The 18,763-nt window shown below is 42.7% G+C and overlaps 2 protein-coding genes across 2 annotated transcripts in view; one reads left to right on the forward strand and one right to left on the reverse strand.

The window, feature by feature from the left end:
• Positions 1-18,763, reverse strand: part of LOC135916436 (uncharacterized) — a 60,783-nt gene that overhangs the window by 35,573 nt on the left and 6,447 nt on the right. The window lies entirely within an intron of this gene.
• LOC135916431 (uncharacterized) overlaps positions 8,287-18,763 on the forward strand; it is a 31,031-nt gene continuing 20,554 nt past the window's right edge. Inside the window, exons 1-4 of the mRNA XM_065449784.2 lie at positions 8,287-8,414; positions 12,064-12,149; positions 12,406-12,615; positions 16,416-16,706. Of these exons, the coding sequence (XP_065305856.1) occupies positions 8,401-8,414; positions 12,064-12,149; positions 12,406-12,615; positions 16,416-16,706 (601 nt within the window). The 5' untranslated portion in view covers positions 8,287-8,400. The remainder of the gene's footprint in view (positions 8,415-12,063; positions 12,150-12,405; positions 12,616-16,415; positions 16,707-18,763) is intronic.

Here is an 18,763-nt window from a genome sequence, read left to right on the forward strand (position 1 = left end):
TGCATTTGCATTGAGTATGATGACATTCCGCTACTCTAAAATGCTATGTTGTGGCCCGCTCCGTAGCTCTTGCTACAGCTAGTGTTATGTCGTATGCAACGCTAGCGTTCTCGCGCTATTCTAAAGCTGAATATTTTCTCATTTTCTTTATTTCGCTGTTTCTTTAGGGGGTGCAGGAACAAGTAAAGGTAAGCAATACTTGCGTGGTCACGTGTCAGTTAAGAAGCCCGAGGCTTTAAGCAAGGCAATGCTTTGAAGCACTCACTTGAACCCTGAAATTGAGTGATACCAATGATGTGGCACGTTCTAGTTAGCCATTTGATTCTACAGAGTGGTACAACCGACACTGCCCCGTATATGCCAAAGCGCAATGGCAAGAGGTCATTCCACGTCAGCTGCCGTCATCACAGCGGCCTGTGCAGCTTCTCGCAAATACCGCTTAGCGCTGCACAAAGGCTGTCGATTTCATTAGGCTATAGGTCTCACTTAGCACTAGAGAGAAACACTAGAGAGAAACCGCAAGGGCGCTCATGAAAATGACGAGTAAATGACCAGAGCGTTGGTGCCGGCTGACGATGAGCCTTGCGCACGGGCCAATAGATCTGCTGATTCCACCCCGCTAACTGACGTTAGTTTCTACAGAGCGACATTATTTCAACACGCGAATATTTTGTCACTGCAAATCTCCAAATCATTTCAAAATCACTGACACAGCTTGCTTCATAGTCAGGATACAGATATCTGCACCCAGTTTAACCAATGCGGTCGTTTATCTTTGCATCTGCTATCGTCCGGTTCATGTAAGATCTGCTTTCATTAACTTCAATTACGACATCAAATGGTCGTTTCATTTTATATAAGGCGGGCGAGGACTGCTACATAGCCTTGTTGAAGTGGCGGCCGCTAGATTTAAGGCGAACTTAGTTTGAGCGTCTTGACTTACGAAGATGGTGAAAGCGCTATGGTTTAGCTCTTATTTATCACAAAGCGATCCTATGAGATCTAGGTTAGATGTATCCTCCAGGCGAGCAAATGAAAAGCAAAGCCCTGGTGGCTGAAGAGCTGTGTCAAGTGCAAAATATGTTGTCCCATGAGACTAAATGTACACCAAGACAGTTGCTTGGTACATTATTTATTTATTTATTTATTTATTTATTTATTTGCTTCCCACTGCAGGCCGTGCGGCCGAAGCTGGAGGCACAATGTAACACATAAATAGATACGCGTACAAAATGCAGAATTGCAATATATGAAACTTGAGAAAGCAAGCAAAACAGAACAAAACAGCAATGTTACTTAGAAAGAGCTGATGTGAGTTTGAATTGATTCAGGGTAGTTGACCTGATGGAAAGGTATGAGGTTTCATTCTTATATAGTTCGAGGAAAGAACAAAAAAATTTAAGGTTTGCCCTGACAACGTGAAGGGAGAGAGTGATGGGTGGGAATGACAGGTTTTCCTAGATGCAGAAAGAATTATGTATGGACTGGGATCTAAAGGAAATTGCGGTTTATTAAGGAGTAAAGGAACTTTAGCGGCATTAGTTTACGCTTCGTTTGAAGGGTGTGAAAACGATTAGTGTGCAATAGACTCTTCTCGGCCGTATTCGGAAAAATACACAGACGTGTATGTCAAGTTCGAATGCATGATTGAAGTCTAAGCGTGCATTGAAAACAACTTTGGGGTTCCGTCCTATGTTGTTCTTGTTCGGTTTAACTGTCAGGGTGGCTTAATGGGGCACGATTCTCATGTCGCAAAGCGGAACTGGCACCGCTGATCGTCGATTTGTACATGTGAGTTAAGGAGATTTTTGAAGTTAATCAACTGCTTTAATTTGAATGTTGTGAACAAATTGACATAGGAAAAAGAAATACCCCTGAGTGGTAGAAAGGCATTAGTAATGCTTCTTTGTACAGCGAAACCATAATAGCATGCTATCGTTATCTACCGGAGTTTTCTGATACGCGTGATGAGCACTTGGTGATAGGCCAGATCCACACACACCTTTCGTTACTGTAGTCGACAAGAAAAGTTTAAAGGCTGTAGAATAAACGAGGAAGGACGTTATCCAACGAATATTCGTATTGTTGTAGCATTATTGCGGGTAGAAAGACAACATAGAACGAGCTTCACTTGGGGTGCAGGTTCAGGCTTTTCAAACATCCTACACGTTCTAGCTGACGTTTCCCGAGAACACACTGACGTAGTTAATAGCTAATACGTTGCGAGCCATCTATGCGATGCCGTAGTGCGCTAATGTAAAAATGCTAGAGTACTTTCGCGTCGTAAGCCGATAGACAGAGTGGAGTCTATGTAGCTTTGCCTCATTTTCGCCTCACAGGACGGCCTGTCGGTCGCATTATTCATCTCAAAGCTCGAATATTTGACGCATGTTAACGTTGTCCTTTTTAATTCGACCTGCGGTAAGTGCCACACCACCAACCACCAAACGAAGAGCTTACTGGACCTAAGCTGTCGTTCATTATTTGCGTCTGTGACACGTTGCCAGGGGTGATGGCGAGATATCAGCAATAAAATTATGGCTATACGTTCTTTTACAGGAAAGAAAAAATAGCACCGCGCACCTTTACAGGTAAGAAACATTAATCCTCACTGCTTTAGCGGCGAGATTATGTCGAAAAGAGTCGCATTAAGGACATATAACTTTAATGACAACGAAGAAGTTCTCGCGTGTACTGCTGACTTAGGTTAGTGAACTATATGATTTGAAGAGCTGTACATTAGGCATGTTTAAATATTAACCTCATGGACCTGTTAAACTTTGCACGATCGCAGCGCTAATTTCATGGCCGGAGTGCTTACTGTAGGACACCGGATTTATCGATAACCTCGTAGAACGCATCTCTGCCCTGATTACAGCAAGGCGCAGCGCTAGCTTGATGCGTCGACGCCAGACGACGCCACGCCGAGACTGCGTCGTAAATAGGTTGAATGTAGTTGTATGTTTAATGAAGACATTACAAAAGCAGCGCTAAATAATTGTAAACTGGTAAAATATTTATTCGAGACATCATTCTGATTTGTTCGGAAGGAAAAGGTGGATTACCATACAACGCAGAAGTTTGGGCTAGTCGGTGATAACGGAACTTGGACATCATAACAAGTGCTAATGAACGCGATCACAAGGAAAAGACATATAGACTAGCGCACGTCCTCTTGATATGTGTCTTCCTTCTGTTCGCGTTCCTTAGCTCCTGTTATGATGTTGAAATTTGAATACTATAGTCTGTGGCAACCTGTAGGAATGCATCGACAAATACATTGTTTGCCAAGTTGAAGAGCAATTGTATTGATGCGCCAGCCAATCATGTGCTCTCATTTTTTTTTGTTACGTCACGGTCGAAGCAAACTTCAATACTGACGTTTCTAGGGGACTATATTTTCAAGTGCAGTGACGCATTACCGTTTTGTGGGTGTGGCACGTATTCTGATTTCTTAGCTCTACACCGAGTACAGTGTAGAAATTGAGGACGAAACTTTCACTTATTGAATTTCCCACCGAAGCACCCAGCGGTAAAACTGCAGTGTGACGTCACAGGTATCAGAGTACTTTCGCTTACTTGGGGAATGTTTCGGAGCAGGTGAAGTTCATAAAGCTTGCTAGGTAGTGATTCCTTTAGAACGCAGTCTACCCTGTACTGATAAGTAACTGTAAAAGTTATTACTTCACGTTGTTGATGCAGGAAGTCGAGGGCGACGTGTTCACTCTTTCTTCTTTCTTGCGTCCTTTCTTTTTTAACCTGAGCCTTATTTTTCAGCAAAAGCGGCCATATTGCGGTCATATTGCAACACCTGCATTCCACACACGCAAAAAAGAAAAAAAAACTGGATTTTCGCGCGCCTTCACGATGTGATTACGAGGCACACCGTAGTGTATTGATTCTGAACACCTAAAGTTTCCTTAACGTGTTCCCAATGCACAGCACACTATCGTGTTAGCATTTTGCTCCCATCGAAATGTGGCCGCATAGGCCAGGAATCAAACCTGCGACCCTGCCCTTAGAAGTGTGGCTCCATAGCCATCAAAACATTCTTGCAGGTGAAGTTACACATAACGGCCCATGTTAGCATACGTATTTCTCTTTAGTGTCCTTATAAGATCCCTTTGCAACAACGCCGAATGTTATTCGAAACACAAGGTAGATAATTTAGCCCGTTAAATACTTTCACGCTCTGAAATGTTGCCTCAGTTCCTTCAACGCAGTTCTTTTCTCGTGAAAGTACTAGTATTTTTGTCTTTGTGATAGAACTCCATTTGTAAACTCGGCACAAATTTGGTAAGCTACGTGTCAAATTGCTGTCATTTAGCTGGAGAGCTGATAATGCACCTTTTGCAGTGTATGCTGTGTAACGAAGGTGGATCCCTGTGTGATGAAAAAAACAACAACATATATATGAGCAATAATAATCGTGCATATGCTATGAGCTTAATTTCTATATTTGTCGAAGCTTGAAAAAAAATATTGCGCTTACCGCTGCCACGTTTTATCTCGCAGTTCGCTAAGAGATTACAATTTCTTCCCTTTCTTAAAGCAGGGGAGGGGTGAGGGGGATTGGGAGGGGGGTGAATACTGTTGAATGAAGCAGCATCACTTTCTGTCTAGTTTATTCGAATTCGACAGACTTGTAACCATCAAAACTACTTTGTCTACTTGCAGCAGGTGATGTCTCCTAGAGGGGTGAAAATAGGACGCTGATCTTTTTTTTCTTTTCTTTCGATTGAACTACACAAGCAATGATGCTAAGTGTATTATTCAACGATATTTATTTATTTATTTATTTATTTCTTCATACTGTCAACCCTCTGCTGAGGGTTCTTACAGGGAGGGTTTAAATACAGGCAGACCATATATACAGGTGCATCAAGTGGCAGCGGAATCACAAAAATACATGTTTAAAAATTTTTCAAATATGAGGCAGTGTGGTGAAATTTTATTTAATGTGAACTATCAGCAAGTGCGTAGTATTTCGCAAAGGTTGATAGACTAAAAACGCAAGTCACCGTATATATTTATAGATGTTAATTAAAACGTGTTCTGCGCTTTCTTTCTCTTGCACCTGCAGCTCTGGCCAAGCCTCGCCCAAAGCTACACGAAGTTCACTGAGGCATCATTGACCTTCCGACCACCCTGGAAATTCTGTCGCGAATGGGCCAGGCACCAAACAGTGCTCTAAGAATAAAGCGCCCGCAGGCAGCCTGTAGATAGACAATGTTGCTCGAAGGCCTCAAGAGATCTGTTGTGCTTTAGCCACATACGCGGATACGGCGACCATGTGTTCGAAGTTGTCAGGGCGATCGCTGGAACGCATCACTCGTAGCGTAGCCGATTTAGCTTTATTTCACCCAATTTTGGCGATTTCGAAATCGCGCGAATAACTCTACCGCAAACGAATACCACCCCCGGGTGTTTATCTTTCAGCTTTTGGCGCTGATAACGCCGTCTTCTTTTTTTTTGTGCGGTCTATTTTCATTTTTGTATACCTCATAGGAAATGAAATTCTTTCTCCACAGTATCTTACTTCTCTTCACCTTACTCTTTGAATCTCTCTGTTAACTGTCTTTTATTTGTATCCTACATATTTGTCTGCGCACTATCCCTCTAACATCTTTACCTCCCGCTGAATGAACGCAGTTTAATTATTCTTTAATTATTAATTGTACTTTGCGTCAGCCTAACGCGCCCTGTGGAGTGCACAGCTCTCCCTAACTATGAATGTACGCTCAGGGTATGTCCGGACGTCGATTAACCAAGTACGAAAAACAATTTCTCTCCGGTCACCGTATCTCCGGCTTCAAAGTCGTGAACGGATCGTTGCCTCGGGGCCTTGCCGTCATCCTTTTGGTCACTGCTAGTTCGCCACGTTCCCGACGCGTTCGTCAAGAGAAATGATCACGCAAACCCCCGGAAGGGGTCAAGAGCGTCTTGTTTTAACACTGGGAAAGAGTGGTTTAATAAACCGTTACCGTATATCTTTCAGCCAGCTGGTTTACGCTCCTCATTGATGCCACAATAGCTTTGCATGCGGCCGAATTATAGTAGAAGACAAAATTAGTGGGAAGACTAAAGTGGGAAAGTCGCGTGCAAGCGCTACTTTCCCACTTTCACTGATATATATCAAAGTTTTGCCGCCGCCATATTGGTGCGGACGCAAGACAAGGTGTGTTCGAAAGTCTTGCCTTCAACTATCACCAAGTCCAGAGATTGCGCATTTATGCTCAGAATTTTACAGTAATTATTTCGCGCAATTAAACGGACAAGTTGATGTATCTACACTAGCGTGTATACTGGATGTTGCTTTTAGATGAGACGATTTTTAAAGATCACCTATGGCGTAATTGTTGTCTTTGAGCTGGATTACTCGAAGCGGTGGACATTACTCGCCAAAGAAATCGATGCACATAATGAACTAATTCAAGGTACACTAATTATCTTTTGAATTAATTACCTTACAGAAACCTTGGCAATCTGCGAATCGTAGCCGATGAGTTTTCAAATGATATAACGTAGTTAAGGGCGTACCTTATAACGAATTCTAACGCACGTGTTCTGAGACATGCGCCATGAAATTTACGGTAAAAATGCGCTATTTGGCTACTTATTTTTTTAAACAAATCGCCGTTTTATGCATTGAAGCACAAAAGTGATTGGAACGCCAGTGTATTTCGACGCACACATTAGGAATTAATATATCGAAATTAGTGTTATATACTCAAAATGCATTCCAAGTGGACACGCCTTGCGAACTCGCTAGCTGCAATTGGAAACAAACAAACAAACAAACAAACAAACAAACAAACAAACAAACAAACACAAATAAATAAAAGCAAACTAAAAACAGACAAATAAAGTATGTGCCTTAAAGTAATTGTTTAAAAAGTTAATGAATTCTTGTTTATTAGACATATACCGTGACAATAGGCACTTTTAAAAGCTTGAACGGCTTCAGCAACATTTAAGAAACAAAACTTCACAGGTTGTGTCCTGCTTTTTTTTTCTTTTTTTTTGCCGCCGAGTAACTAGGCAGTTCCTAACATTTCTGTCAAAGAAACCTTTTCCTCTAACCACCTAGTGGTGCAACCCTAGAAATATGTATACAGGAGGGTGTAAGCGCCCCTATGTTTTGGATGTGAGCTTTCGGTGTTATAAACAATGTGACAGTGGTGTCCTTATTAAATCTGACGCGTCACACGCAAAGTTGATCGAAAACAAAAACACAACCTAATGTGTGTGCTGTCAGGAGCAGCAGAACGATGGACATGTTGTCAAATAGCACCTGCAAATAACTGACTAAATTACGGCACGCGTTTGTCCAGCCGACAAATTATCTGTGATGACGTTCGAATCGAGCTTGAGCTGTCATGTTTCTGGTTTGTCATTGAAATCTCATTATACACACTCTCTCTTATGTTTTTGGCCTTCCAGGCAGGACATAAAAAAGGGGGCGGTTAAGTTGCGATCAGTGCGGTATGTGCGGAGGTTGTTAGCAACTTATAGAGTTTTCACGTGAAATGAAAAAAAAAGCGTAGCGTTGATAGATGAAAGTTTTGTTGAAACGCACGTTTCAAGGCAGTGTCGTCTGCTACGTTCGACAACAAGAGAGAGAAAAGGAATCGCAGCCGATACCAGTGGCGCGCGAGAAGACCCATAGCAATCACAGGGCGTAGTTAGCGCGAGCGGAATATCGAGGAACTGTGCAATTTGTCAAGCCTTTGATATCGGTGGTGAAACACTTGCTGCGAGAATTGAGGCAGGCCGACGCACTCCCACAATAGGTCGTGAATAGTCGGCCTTGCGCTGGGGTCACCGGTCGCGCTTTTCAATCTCGTTCTCTATGTCATCGTCTTGTTAGGTGCAGTTTTTTTGATAAGGCTGACCCTTAAAGTGGCAGTAAGGTGGTTCCCGCGCTATTTCTTCATTTTCTGAAGGCATTGTCCGCCCCACCGAGTTGCTGCTCTATTTAAACAAGGACTCTCGCCTTTTCAATCTATGCGCCACCATCAAAGTGTTAGATTCACCCGTAGTGTTTTCAAGATTACCACCAGTTTAAAGTCCAGCGCGGCTTTGCTCTGCGAGCAATTTGTGTTGCATGCTCATTAAAGGAAGCGTGTGCTGGCAGAAGAAAATGGCCTAATTTTGGGCGTACTTGTGAAAGGAGAATGCGTGCGTCGGCTGAAATAAAGGCGAAACACAATGGAGGAGTGATAAGCGCCTGCTTTATCGCTCTTCTCTTGAGTGATACAAGTAGACCCAGCCTGCCGTGCCGATAAGGGCAGGGGTGTACTACGAACGTGTCACCCTCAGGAACTTGCCTCAGGAAAACTCCACCCCCATGTGTCGCTGCTCCTGACAAACAAGAATCTCCACCGAACAACGTTTAACATGGAACGGTGGCAGTAAGTTTCTCTTTCCTGTTTTTTGTTTTGTTTGAATTGTTTTGTAGAAATCTAAAGCTTTTGCGACCCTTAAGCAGTGTGGTGCTGCAGCATTTCGTGCATCAAATAGTAGCCTCCTGCAAGCTCAGTTTGGCGGGCTTTTCTTTTTTCGCGAGGTTTCTTTTGTTTCACGTTTTGCCATGTACTGTGAGCTTTATTCTTTATTTGCAGTTTTTAGTTCGCACATGCGCCTTACTAGTGCTCGTGGCTCAAGTAATATTGTTTATTAGTTATGCTTGCGTATTACTATAACTTTTTTAAAATCAAACCAACTTGACTTCCTTCAGTAGAAAGGAAGATGCAAATGTATGGCATGACAAGAGCGGACTAAGACGTTACACTCCTTGAATGACATTGGCTACAAGCAGAATCCATCTATTTTCCCTTTTTCTTTTTCGCGGAATTTAGAAAAAAATCGCCAGTGGCGTATAGCACAAATATACTTATTCAGCTTGATTTCTCGAAGAGGCGGACATTATTTGCCGAAGAAATCAAGATGCATAATTGGCTAATCACCGAAAATTTACCAACCAACTTTTTAACTGATTACTTTAGGGCACATATTGCAATTCTGCGATTTCAGACTAGTGAGTTACCAAGACACATCCACTCGGAATAAATTTTGAGAGAAGCACCAGTTTTGAGGTAAGCGGTGTAAAACGTCCAGTGAAAATGCACTGGTCTTGAACTTCCTTTAACAAAACTCTGCCTTTATATTCGTTGAAGCTCGAAAATACCTGAAACACCTATCCGTTTTTCGCACATTTTAGAAAGGCTTACTTGGAAACAGGTAATCCTCAGAATTCGTTCCAAGCGGATATGCTTTGCTATTTCACCAGCCTAAGTTCGTAAATTGTCATGTGCTATAATGTAACTAATTTCAACGTTCATTCGCAAAGTTTTGTTAATCAGTTGATTATGCTTATTGATTTGGTGGGTAAATAAAAGAAATTCCGTATTCCTCCTTTAAAACCTATATATCCGACCAATATTTTTAAGAAGAATGGCTCCGTGAGTTACCCAAGCATCATGGGCTCTTAAACTTGAGTTATGCGGACTTAGAGCGCTAACGTAAATCGGGATATTCCAACTACTTAGCCGATATTTTCATGCTGTAGACATAAAAAACCTGTTAAGACCTTTGTAAAGTCCGAAGACCTCCTTGTCCGTTAGACCTGTCTTCAAGTAGGGTGAAGGACAATAAGCCGCCGTTTATTCCAGCAAGAAGACGAGCTCCCCCTGCAACGCACACTCGATCGCAGCAATTCGTTTTTCTTTCTTTGTGCGCGAGCTGTATTTTCGCTCTTATTAACGATCTTGTCACAAAAAAGTTAAAGTATGAAGAAAATTTGCCGAGCTTGTTTGCCAAGCATGCCATAGCGCGTTTACACATAATGTAAAACATGTGCTGATACGCTTCGTCTGTGGTATTCAATAAACTAGCGGAACAGTTACATCCATTGGTGTTGATACCGTCGGATGTAAGATGGGTTACTATGCTGTATCAGAAACATCCGCCACATTGGGTGGTCTGAATCTGAGTCCATGCATAGGTAGCATAAGCATGCAGGCCAGTTACACTGAGTTGACGCTGAGTTGAATGAACCAAAATCGTCCCAATTCAGTTACCTTAGGGCAGGGGTCTGTCCTAATGTGTTCTCCATGCTTATTTCAGTTTATGAAATAGACCTTGCTGATGTTATTGTACAGTGTTTTTTTAAATTGTGTTTTGTTAGTGGATATTTTCTTTTGCATCTGTTGCTCATCTATTCGATACTGCTTCGCCTTTGATCCTTTTATTTCATGCTGTGCTATAATGCTGAATGACATTAGTGCTATTACTCAGGTTAAAATTGTTTTTTATTCTGACGAACATCGAGATAATTGTTTCTTTGATTTTTATTGTACAACGTTGGCGACGGCAGACATGCACTGTAGGAGTCGGCGGACTCGTGACATATTTGTCACGAGCCCGTCTTAGGCTTTTGCGCCTCGGCACTCCCCTCAATGGAGAAGAGTAAATAAAGTCAATTCAGTTCAAGTGTAATAGGATTTGTGGTACTCAAACCAACCCGAATAGAAACGTGACAATCTAGGCTCGCTTGTAGCGGAAACAAGAATTTTGTAATTATATCCAGCCGTGTTTTCGACTGCGTTGCCTGGAGTGTCTTCAACGGCCGACACTGTGAGCAATCGCCGCTAAATCATGCACCGTAGTAATGATGGTAGAACAAGTCAGAGCTCAGCCTTCGCAGTCAGCTGCCATTTCTTCCTGCTATAACGCTATAAAAAATTATCTTTACAGCCTTGCGACTTATCTTATGCTTGGACGATAATGCTCATCAACGTAACGTACGCTTCCTTTATTTAACACTCAGAACTCACTACTGTCAGGAACGCTGTGTTACGCATGCAATTTCTAACTGGAAAATACTAGAGCGCAGTGGCCAAGAAAGGAAACGCACTCAAAATAGTTCATAGTTATCGTTGGGTGACGTGAAAACCTAAACAAAAAAACAACAATAATCTTATTGCGTTATGTGCCAAAACCACAGTATTATGAGGCCCACAGTAGGCGGGGAGGGGGGGAGAGACTCTAAATCATTTATGACCACCGCGAAAATGCTGCCGTCGGTGCATGTATTGTACTCACAACCTCGAGCTTAGCAGCAGAACGCCATAGCCTGTAAGCTACTGATGTGGGACAGGAAAAGCTGCAAATGGTGCAAATTTTTGTTCGGGTGTATGCGAGGACTTGTAGGCAGCGATCACTGCATGATCTCTGTTACGTTGCCTGAAAGGCAACGTATATGTGCATGAATAATTATTTGAAAGCATTTCCCTCGAACTCACGAAAACACTTACCGACTATTTCGCTTATGAACTCCTTAAAACATGTAACGTCAAATAGCGTCATCGATGGCGCGCATCAATATTTCATGAACAAGGATTCGGTAAAGAAGGTAAAACCATTACTTTTCAGTCTTGTGCCACTTACTTTTTACGATTTGTTTGCTTAAATGGGCCCATTCAGTTGTTTAGTTTGACTGATGTATTATGTCCGCTTTCATGCTCGGTGTTCCTTAGCACAGCTACAATTTATGACATCACAATTTGTTAAGTGGTGGACATTAGAGTTGTCGTGGTGTCTTTAGCTTCGTTTGATTGGACCCGTCGTGGTGGCTTAGTGGCTACGTCGTTGCGGATTCGATCCCCCTGTGGCGGACGCATTTCGACGGGGCGAAATGCAAAAACTTATTCTGTACTTGGAACCAGGGTGGTCAAAATTAATCGGCTTACTTCTCAGCCAAATTGTTGTTTGGGCGAGTAAGACCTCAGAGCATAATTTAATATTTAAACCTTCGCGAGGGTTGCAATGTGGGCTTGTTGGTAATGCATCTTCAAGGGGAGTACGGTAGCGCGATTAAAATACCTATGTGTCTTCTTTTGTCCCGTCTTTTAATCGCGCTACCGTACTCCCCTTAAACTTTCAAGCGCTCTTTTTATACCACTATATGTCCTGAAAGCACTTGTCGTACATGTGACGTCCGTGTTAACTCACCTGTGAGCGCGAAGTAAAACAGTTCTGCGCTTCATTTGCTTGGTCCAGCACAGTTTTGACGTTGCTGGGCATCGTCGGATCGTCGATGGCGATAAGGGATTTGTCCGTCTGCGAGGATGCGACGTACTCGTGTGGTAAGTGCGCAAGTCGTTCTTATGGATTTTCGCTTCCCTTCTTGGGGGCACACTTGGTAGTTGTTGGCAGATTCATTGCCTACTGGTATTAACGTTCGTAGAATTAAATACATTTGCGCTGTTATCAGTATCGCGAATGATGCGTTGCCACAGAAGTGAACTCTTCGCGCCGACTTCATTGTTTTGGTTAAGGGATTTCATAAGGTCTGCGTTGAAACATCTGTCGTGTCCTAGAATATCAGATAATTGACCACAGGTCCACTCCCACCCGTGGTACCGGAGAGTTACATCATGAAGTACGAGTGGATCGACCTGGTGCGCAACCAGACAGCGTGGATTGAGGAGCACTTCGACCGAGAGAACCTGCGTGCCAAGATCTCGGCCGTTGTACGCGGCGAGAAGGTCGTCAGCATATTCGACTACTTCAGCGAGACGGTGGCTACATACAGCTCCGATAGACCAGGAGGTAAGGCGATGCTCTGCAGCCATAGTTGTAACCACCAGATGACCAAACATCGTGCTAAATGATCTTTGAGACATGTAGACATTGACAATGAGACAAGATTACGCTAAATCATCCTAATGATATCCATCAATACGTTCAAAGATATAATTGATCAATAGAAGAGGCAGCAGTCGTTTGCAGAGATTTTTATGAAAATTATGTTGTAGTTTTGTTGAGTTTTCGTTGATATCGGGAGAATTTTGGTTGATAAGCACCTGAATTTCAGGTATGATTTTAGTGAGGGAGAAATAGAATTCGGCGGCAAGGTATATGGTCGTATGTGACATCGTTTAGATTTCTGAGCTCTCAGTTGACGTTATGTTCAGTTTAACCTCTCCGCCACGTCTCTGTGCACCGTGACTTTCACAAATTACTAAATTAAGACTCCTGAACTCGACGTTCCGATAACGCATACAATGACGTAAATCACTGCGTTCAACCAATTCGCGAATTTAATCAGACACGTTGTGCAAGAACAACAGGCCTGGAGCACTAATTGAGCCAGCGAACTTCTGTTCCACTCATCCGGGAACGCTTACGACTACATAATTGCTCGACCACCACGTGGGGGAAGGGGAGACCTTTCTGTTCAGTTCAGCTTTAGTTGAGTTTCAGTTTAGTCTTCATTAAAAAAAACAATTATTAAATGACAAATAGTATGCAGACGACGTTCCCAAAGTCAATGACTGCAACGGGACCCTCGGTTCTAAAAAGAAAAGAAATAAGATGTGTACAAAACGGAGGTTAAAGCAGCAAAGATAAAGAAGTACAAGGAAAACAAATAAATGAGCGTAATGCAATACATTGGCAAGACAAAAACAAAACAGTGCATATATCAAAAAGCCTAATTATACAGAGAACAGGTTGTAGGACAGGAAACTATTTACAAAAAGGAATAAAACAACTTAACTCATGTTTGAATACATTCAGAGATGACATTAGTTTAAGCGATCGAACGGGTAGGTCATTCCATATTTTCAATGCTGAAAACGAGGATGCCATTTTTCTATAGTTTGTGTTACATTTAGGTAATAAAAAGTTGTAATTATGTGCAAACGTAGTGTGGATGGTATTAGTGAGTAATTTGTAGCCCACAAGTTCGTAAGGAAGCTGCTTGGTAAGTATTTTAAAAAAGAGAATACTTAGATGATACTTAAATAAGGCAGATACAGGTAGTATAAAGTTTGCCTGAAGTAGTGGGAGAGCATGCTGAATAGACGAGAGGTGGCAGTTATACGTGTTTCTCCAGGAAGCAATGCCATAGGTGATATAGCTATGAATGAAGGCAAAGTATAAAGACAATAATGCGTGTCCTGAAAAGAATGCACGTGATTTTATGAGAACCCTTATGCCAAAAGCTGTTTTCTGTTTAACAAACGCAATATGATTAGTAAATTTCAAGTGAGAATCTAATTTTATGCCAAGGAACAACACACAATTCACTGCAGAAATAAGGGGACTGTCAAGATTTACTTGGCACGATCATCTGCTTTGTTTTAAGTAACATGAACTGGGTTTTGAGAGGGTTTAAAATTAAATTATTTAACTGACACCATTCAACAACTTGCGCTACTTCATTGTTCAGTTTAAAGAGTAAGGTTAGTAAAGAGTTATCAGACATAGAAATAGTGGTATCATCAGCATATAAAATAGCATTAGAAAGGTCAAGAACATCGGTTAAGTCGTTAATATAAATGCAAAACAACAAGGGTCCCAGTATTGAGCCCTATGGTGCCCCTTGATTAATAACTTTCGACTCAGAATAAGCGCCCCCTACACAGACTTTGCTCACGGTCATGCAATAAAAAAGTTAAAGCTGGACCTGTTATACCTTAAGATTCTAGTTTGGCAAATAAAATGGTATGACTAACAGTGTCAAAAGCTTTAGTAAAATCTAGAAATACTGAGCCAGCAAGTTTACCACTGTCAATAAAACACCTTATGTAATCGGTTAATCCAATAAAAGCTAAGCTGGTCGAACTGCCAGGACGGAAACCGAATAGGCAAGATTTCAACAACTTAAACTTTGTTAGGTAGCTGTTTATGCTTATACCGCGTACAATCTAAGCGACGTTGCCTTTTCTGTGCAACTATGTGTAACACTGGTAGACCGCAACTGAATCTGAGCTTAACAGGGCATAACGACCTCGTATAACTATACTTTTTCACAGAGCTCGCTGTGCATAGTTATTGCAACGATCCTCAGAGTACTGCAACTAGAGAAGATATTATCTTGCCTGTTGGCATGCGTGCGCGGTTTGGACTAAAAGAAAGCTATCGCAAAAGATTAGGGTACACTTTCACAGAATTTCTAAAGAAAGTTTATTGAAGGGTATAGAGACTCAACGAGTGACCATTAGAATGTCAGAAAACTTTCGGAAAATGAGTTTAAGCGCTTCTATATATAAGAATGCATGCATGGTCTTGTTCATAGATCACTTTTCAGCACAAAATCTGGTAAATAAGATAGCCATGTATAAGTCAAATTTTGCACGTGTAATAATCTCACATGGATGTGAAAATGGTCTAGAATAGAAAACAAAAAGGCTGCCATGAAGAGCAGTGTGACTGCGTGTCTAGGGTTTCAGCTGGTGTATAGGAGAAATTTCATCAACTACATTTCCGTTTATTTTTGCATTCTCGATTAGAAATTTACGAGAAAATGCGTTGGACATCTGTGTGCTCCTTGTGGGGACGCCGGAGCTGCGGTTTGTTCATGTCTGTGTTTTTCTTTGGTTACGGGCAACGACAAGGTATTCCTGTGAGTGAATTTCGAATAATGTTTTCTTCAGTATTACGCACCGTTCCTCAGTGCTACGTTCATCCTGTCAGACATATTTCAGTGCGCAGAAAACAAACTATAGGCGTCCGGGAAACTTCCGTGCTACGCTCTCTAGAAAAGGTCTCATTAGTTTGTCGGGAAAGAAAGGACACGGCATTACACATAAACAGCCCGACGATGGATCGACGCCTATTTTTGTATCAAGTGACAGATGATCGCAATCTCTGATTAAATTTTGCCGAAAAATGCGTAAGAAATAAGCTAAGCAATGCTATAGGGGGCACTAAACGTTCTTCTTACGTAGTCGTATCTTTAGGTAGCTACTGCTGTTAACAATACAAGCGATGTTGCCTTTTCTCTGCAACCGTATGTAACACTGGTATAGTGTAACTGAATCTGAGCTTAACCGTGCATGACGACCTTGTTTAACTAGGGTATCACATTTTTTTCAAAGAGCTCGTACTCGAGTCGCCGTGCATTCTTGTTTTTGCTTTACATCGTGACTGCAAAGTGGTCGCTGTGCCTGGTTACAAAATTTGCAGCCTTCGGCTATGCAGCAAAGCGCCGCAGTTACTGAGATACCTCGGCGTATGCTTAATTACTAGCTTTATTCCCTGATTTCGTGAACGGGTTCGTAGAATAACTCATTGTATACAAATCAGTACCTTCAACGCATTACCACTGTCTGACTTATCCTGCTTATTTTTATTTCACCCTTTCCCCTTCGAGTATCAGGTTGGAGGCACGTCATTCAGGCCGACCTCCCCCTTTTTTCATTGTTAAGCTCTCTTTCTCGGCCGCGAGTCTTGGAAACCCGACGAGGTTTCACATCGATCTTAGTGCAACGACATGTTGCTAGTAAAGAAAACATGACGGCGTTGATGGCCGTCATGTTTCCCTTCCTAACCACATGTCGCTGATGCAATTGAGTTAGCATAAGAGTGAAGGAGTCCAAAACGACCACCTCAACTCCTCGCAGCCAAGACGTCGCTTGACCCGGAGAGCCAAGAAACGTGTGAGATAGCCGAGATGTCCACATACCGTGCCACACAGCTGCCGTTCGGCTACAAGTACCGCGGCGAGCGACCGCGCCAGTCCCGCATGGACAGCTCGAACGAGGCCCTGCGGTTTGGGGGTCCTTACCGCGTCCAGTTCGTGCGTCCCGCCACGGGCGAGGAGACACGCCACCTGCCGGCCAACCTTTTCGAAAGCTGTGCCTATGACAAGGACCAAGACGCCACCTACCGTATGCGCTACTACTGGTCGGCCAGTGAGTGTTCTTTCTGGTTGCTTTACATTAGTCTTTGTTATCTGCCATCTTGTTATCTCTTTCCGTTTTACATCCCTTCTCACCTTCAACTCCTATTTCTATCCCCTCGTATCCCGGCAACGGCGGCCGCATTTCGATGGGGGCGAAATGCGAAAGCACCAGTGTACTTAGATTTAGGCATGCACGTTAAAGAACCCCAGGTGGTACAAATTTCTGGAGTCCCCGACTACGGCGTGCCTCATAATCAGAAAGTGGTTTTCGCACGTAAAACCCTATAATTTAATTATTTCTGTCACGTCCTTGCTAAGGTGTAGGCAGGCGTAGTGCCCTTCTTGGTGGCAGTTGCCAACCTGCTCGCTTATTTTTATCTCTGTTCATATTAGTAATCTTTCTCCTGTACGGATTGAAATAACTTTCAAAGGACAGCACTAAGTCAGTCCATACTGGTGACGCATTCTTTCAGCGCTCTATTGGAATTTATCTGGCGGAAGAAATGTTAGCTATTGGGGGGGGGGGGGACGAAGTGCGCGTATTCTTTCTTGACGTTCGCGCACGAGACTTATCACTGGCTTGTCAATATCACGTGACGGAGTTCAAAAGACTAGCGTCAATTTCAGCGGTTTACATGTAGAGCCGGCTACAAAATACTAGTGTGAGGCATTTGTTTCCTTTAAATTCAATGTAGTTCTGGTTATTGATAACCAACCACTTCCCAGCAGACGGGGCTTCCCAGTTGATCTTAAGCTAGTGGCCATTTTTAGTGCCCCTTAAACGTGGGCCCTTGGGCTAGCTTCCCCTTTCGTTCATAGACGTTTGCATGAACAATGAAGTGGTTAACCGCCTGGCGAGCTTCTGTTTATGAATAGTTAATATACCCGCTCAACTGAGACAGGGATGCAGCGAAACGACCGTCTTGGAGTGAGAGCGTGAGACAGTGAAAAAATGGAGCGCTGTGAGCTACCAAGTACTGGACGCTAACTTAGCCGGCCTTCAACGCTCTTGTTTCTCATGTAACGCTCAGCATTGTTTCAGCGAAAGAGGAAGCTAGCCTTCTGGAACACCATTCAAGGGACATTAACTACAAATATTTAGTAAAATTTTGAAGTGAAGAACACATAGGCAATACTAAAACTGTCCATCTGGCCGTGAGTGGAAGTTTGGCAGGAACGAAAGGTAAGTGGCGACGGCGTCTTCAAGTACCTTCTCTAGTCACGAGTGACGTCACAGCCAGAGAGGCGGATAGCAGAGGAAGAGCTATTGCAGTCACTCATGACTGTAGCTGCCGCGAAGGCACTGATGATGCCCCCAACGTTACGGACGATCTCAATAAAGGCTTCTTCAGCAACATGTGGGTGGTTTCTTGTCGTGATAGTTGTAAGGTCTGTAGTTTGCAAGAATGCAGTATTTGTCGAGTTGGATTGACATAGTGCCATTTTCCAAGCGCCAAAACGGGACAACCGAACTGACTAGAAAAAACAGCAAATTGGCTTGTCTTGCTTTCTCTATTAGGCTGTCCTGTCGTTGCGCTGGCAAATATCACGTGGTCTGTGCGTTGTCTCGTGAACTTTTCATTTCTTCAACAGTTCATGGAGAATATTTTCCCAAGTATAAGACACAAAGGGGCCGAAAAGAATAAATAAGTGTGCATTGCTTAAACAACGTCACTGTCAGGCTTTCTGCCAGGCTTTATTTCAGAATTTTTTTAGCGTTTTCATTTCTTTGTTAATTACGGGCTCCTCTGACTTTATCACGGACTAGCAGGAGGACCAAGCTGTACTCGCACCACATTTGCGCATTCATTACACTTGTATCGCCCATTCACTTTAGTAAAAAAACATGCAATAACCTGATAACTGCAGTTGCAGCCATATAGGAAAGGGTTTTAAAATTTAGGTTAACATGAAAGGTCAGTGAAATTTGGGTTGTTATCACATTTGCTCTAATATTCTACTTACAGCTGCCTCTACATTTTTAACACGTTATAGCATTATGTTATGGTTAAATATGACGGCGTTTGCGTACTTTGTACCGCTGGAACCGATCTAGTCATACGGTAG

This window comes from Dermacentor albipictus, chromosome 4, assembly GCF_038994185.2.
Source record: "Dermacentor albipictus isolate Rhodes 1998 colony chromosome 4, USDA_Dalb.pri_finalv2, whole genome shotgun sequence".
NCBI classification, from domain to species: Eukaryota; Metazoa; Arthropoda; class Arachnida; order Ixodida; family Ixodidae; genus Dermacentor; species Dermacentor albipictus.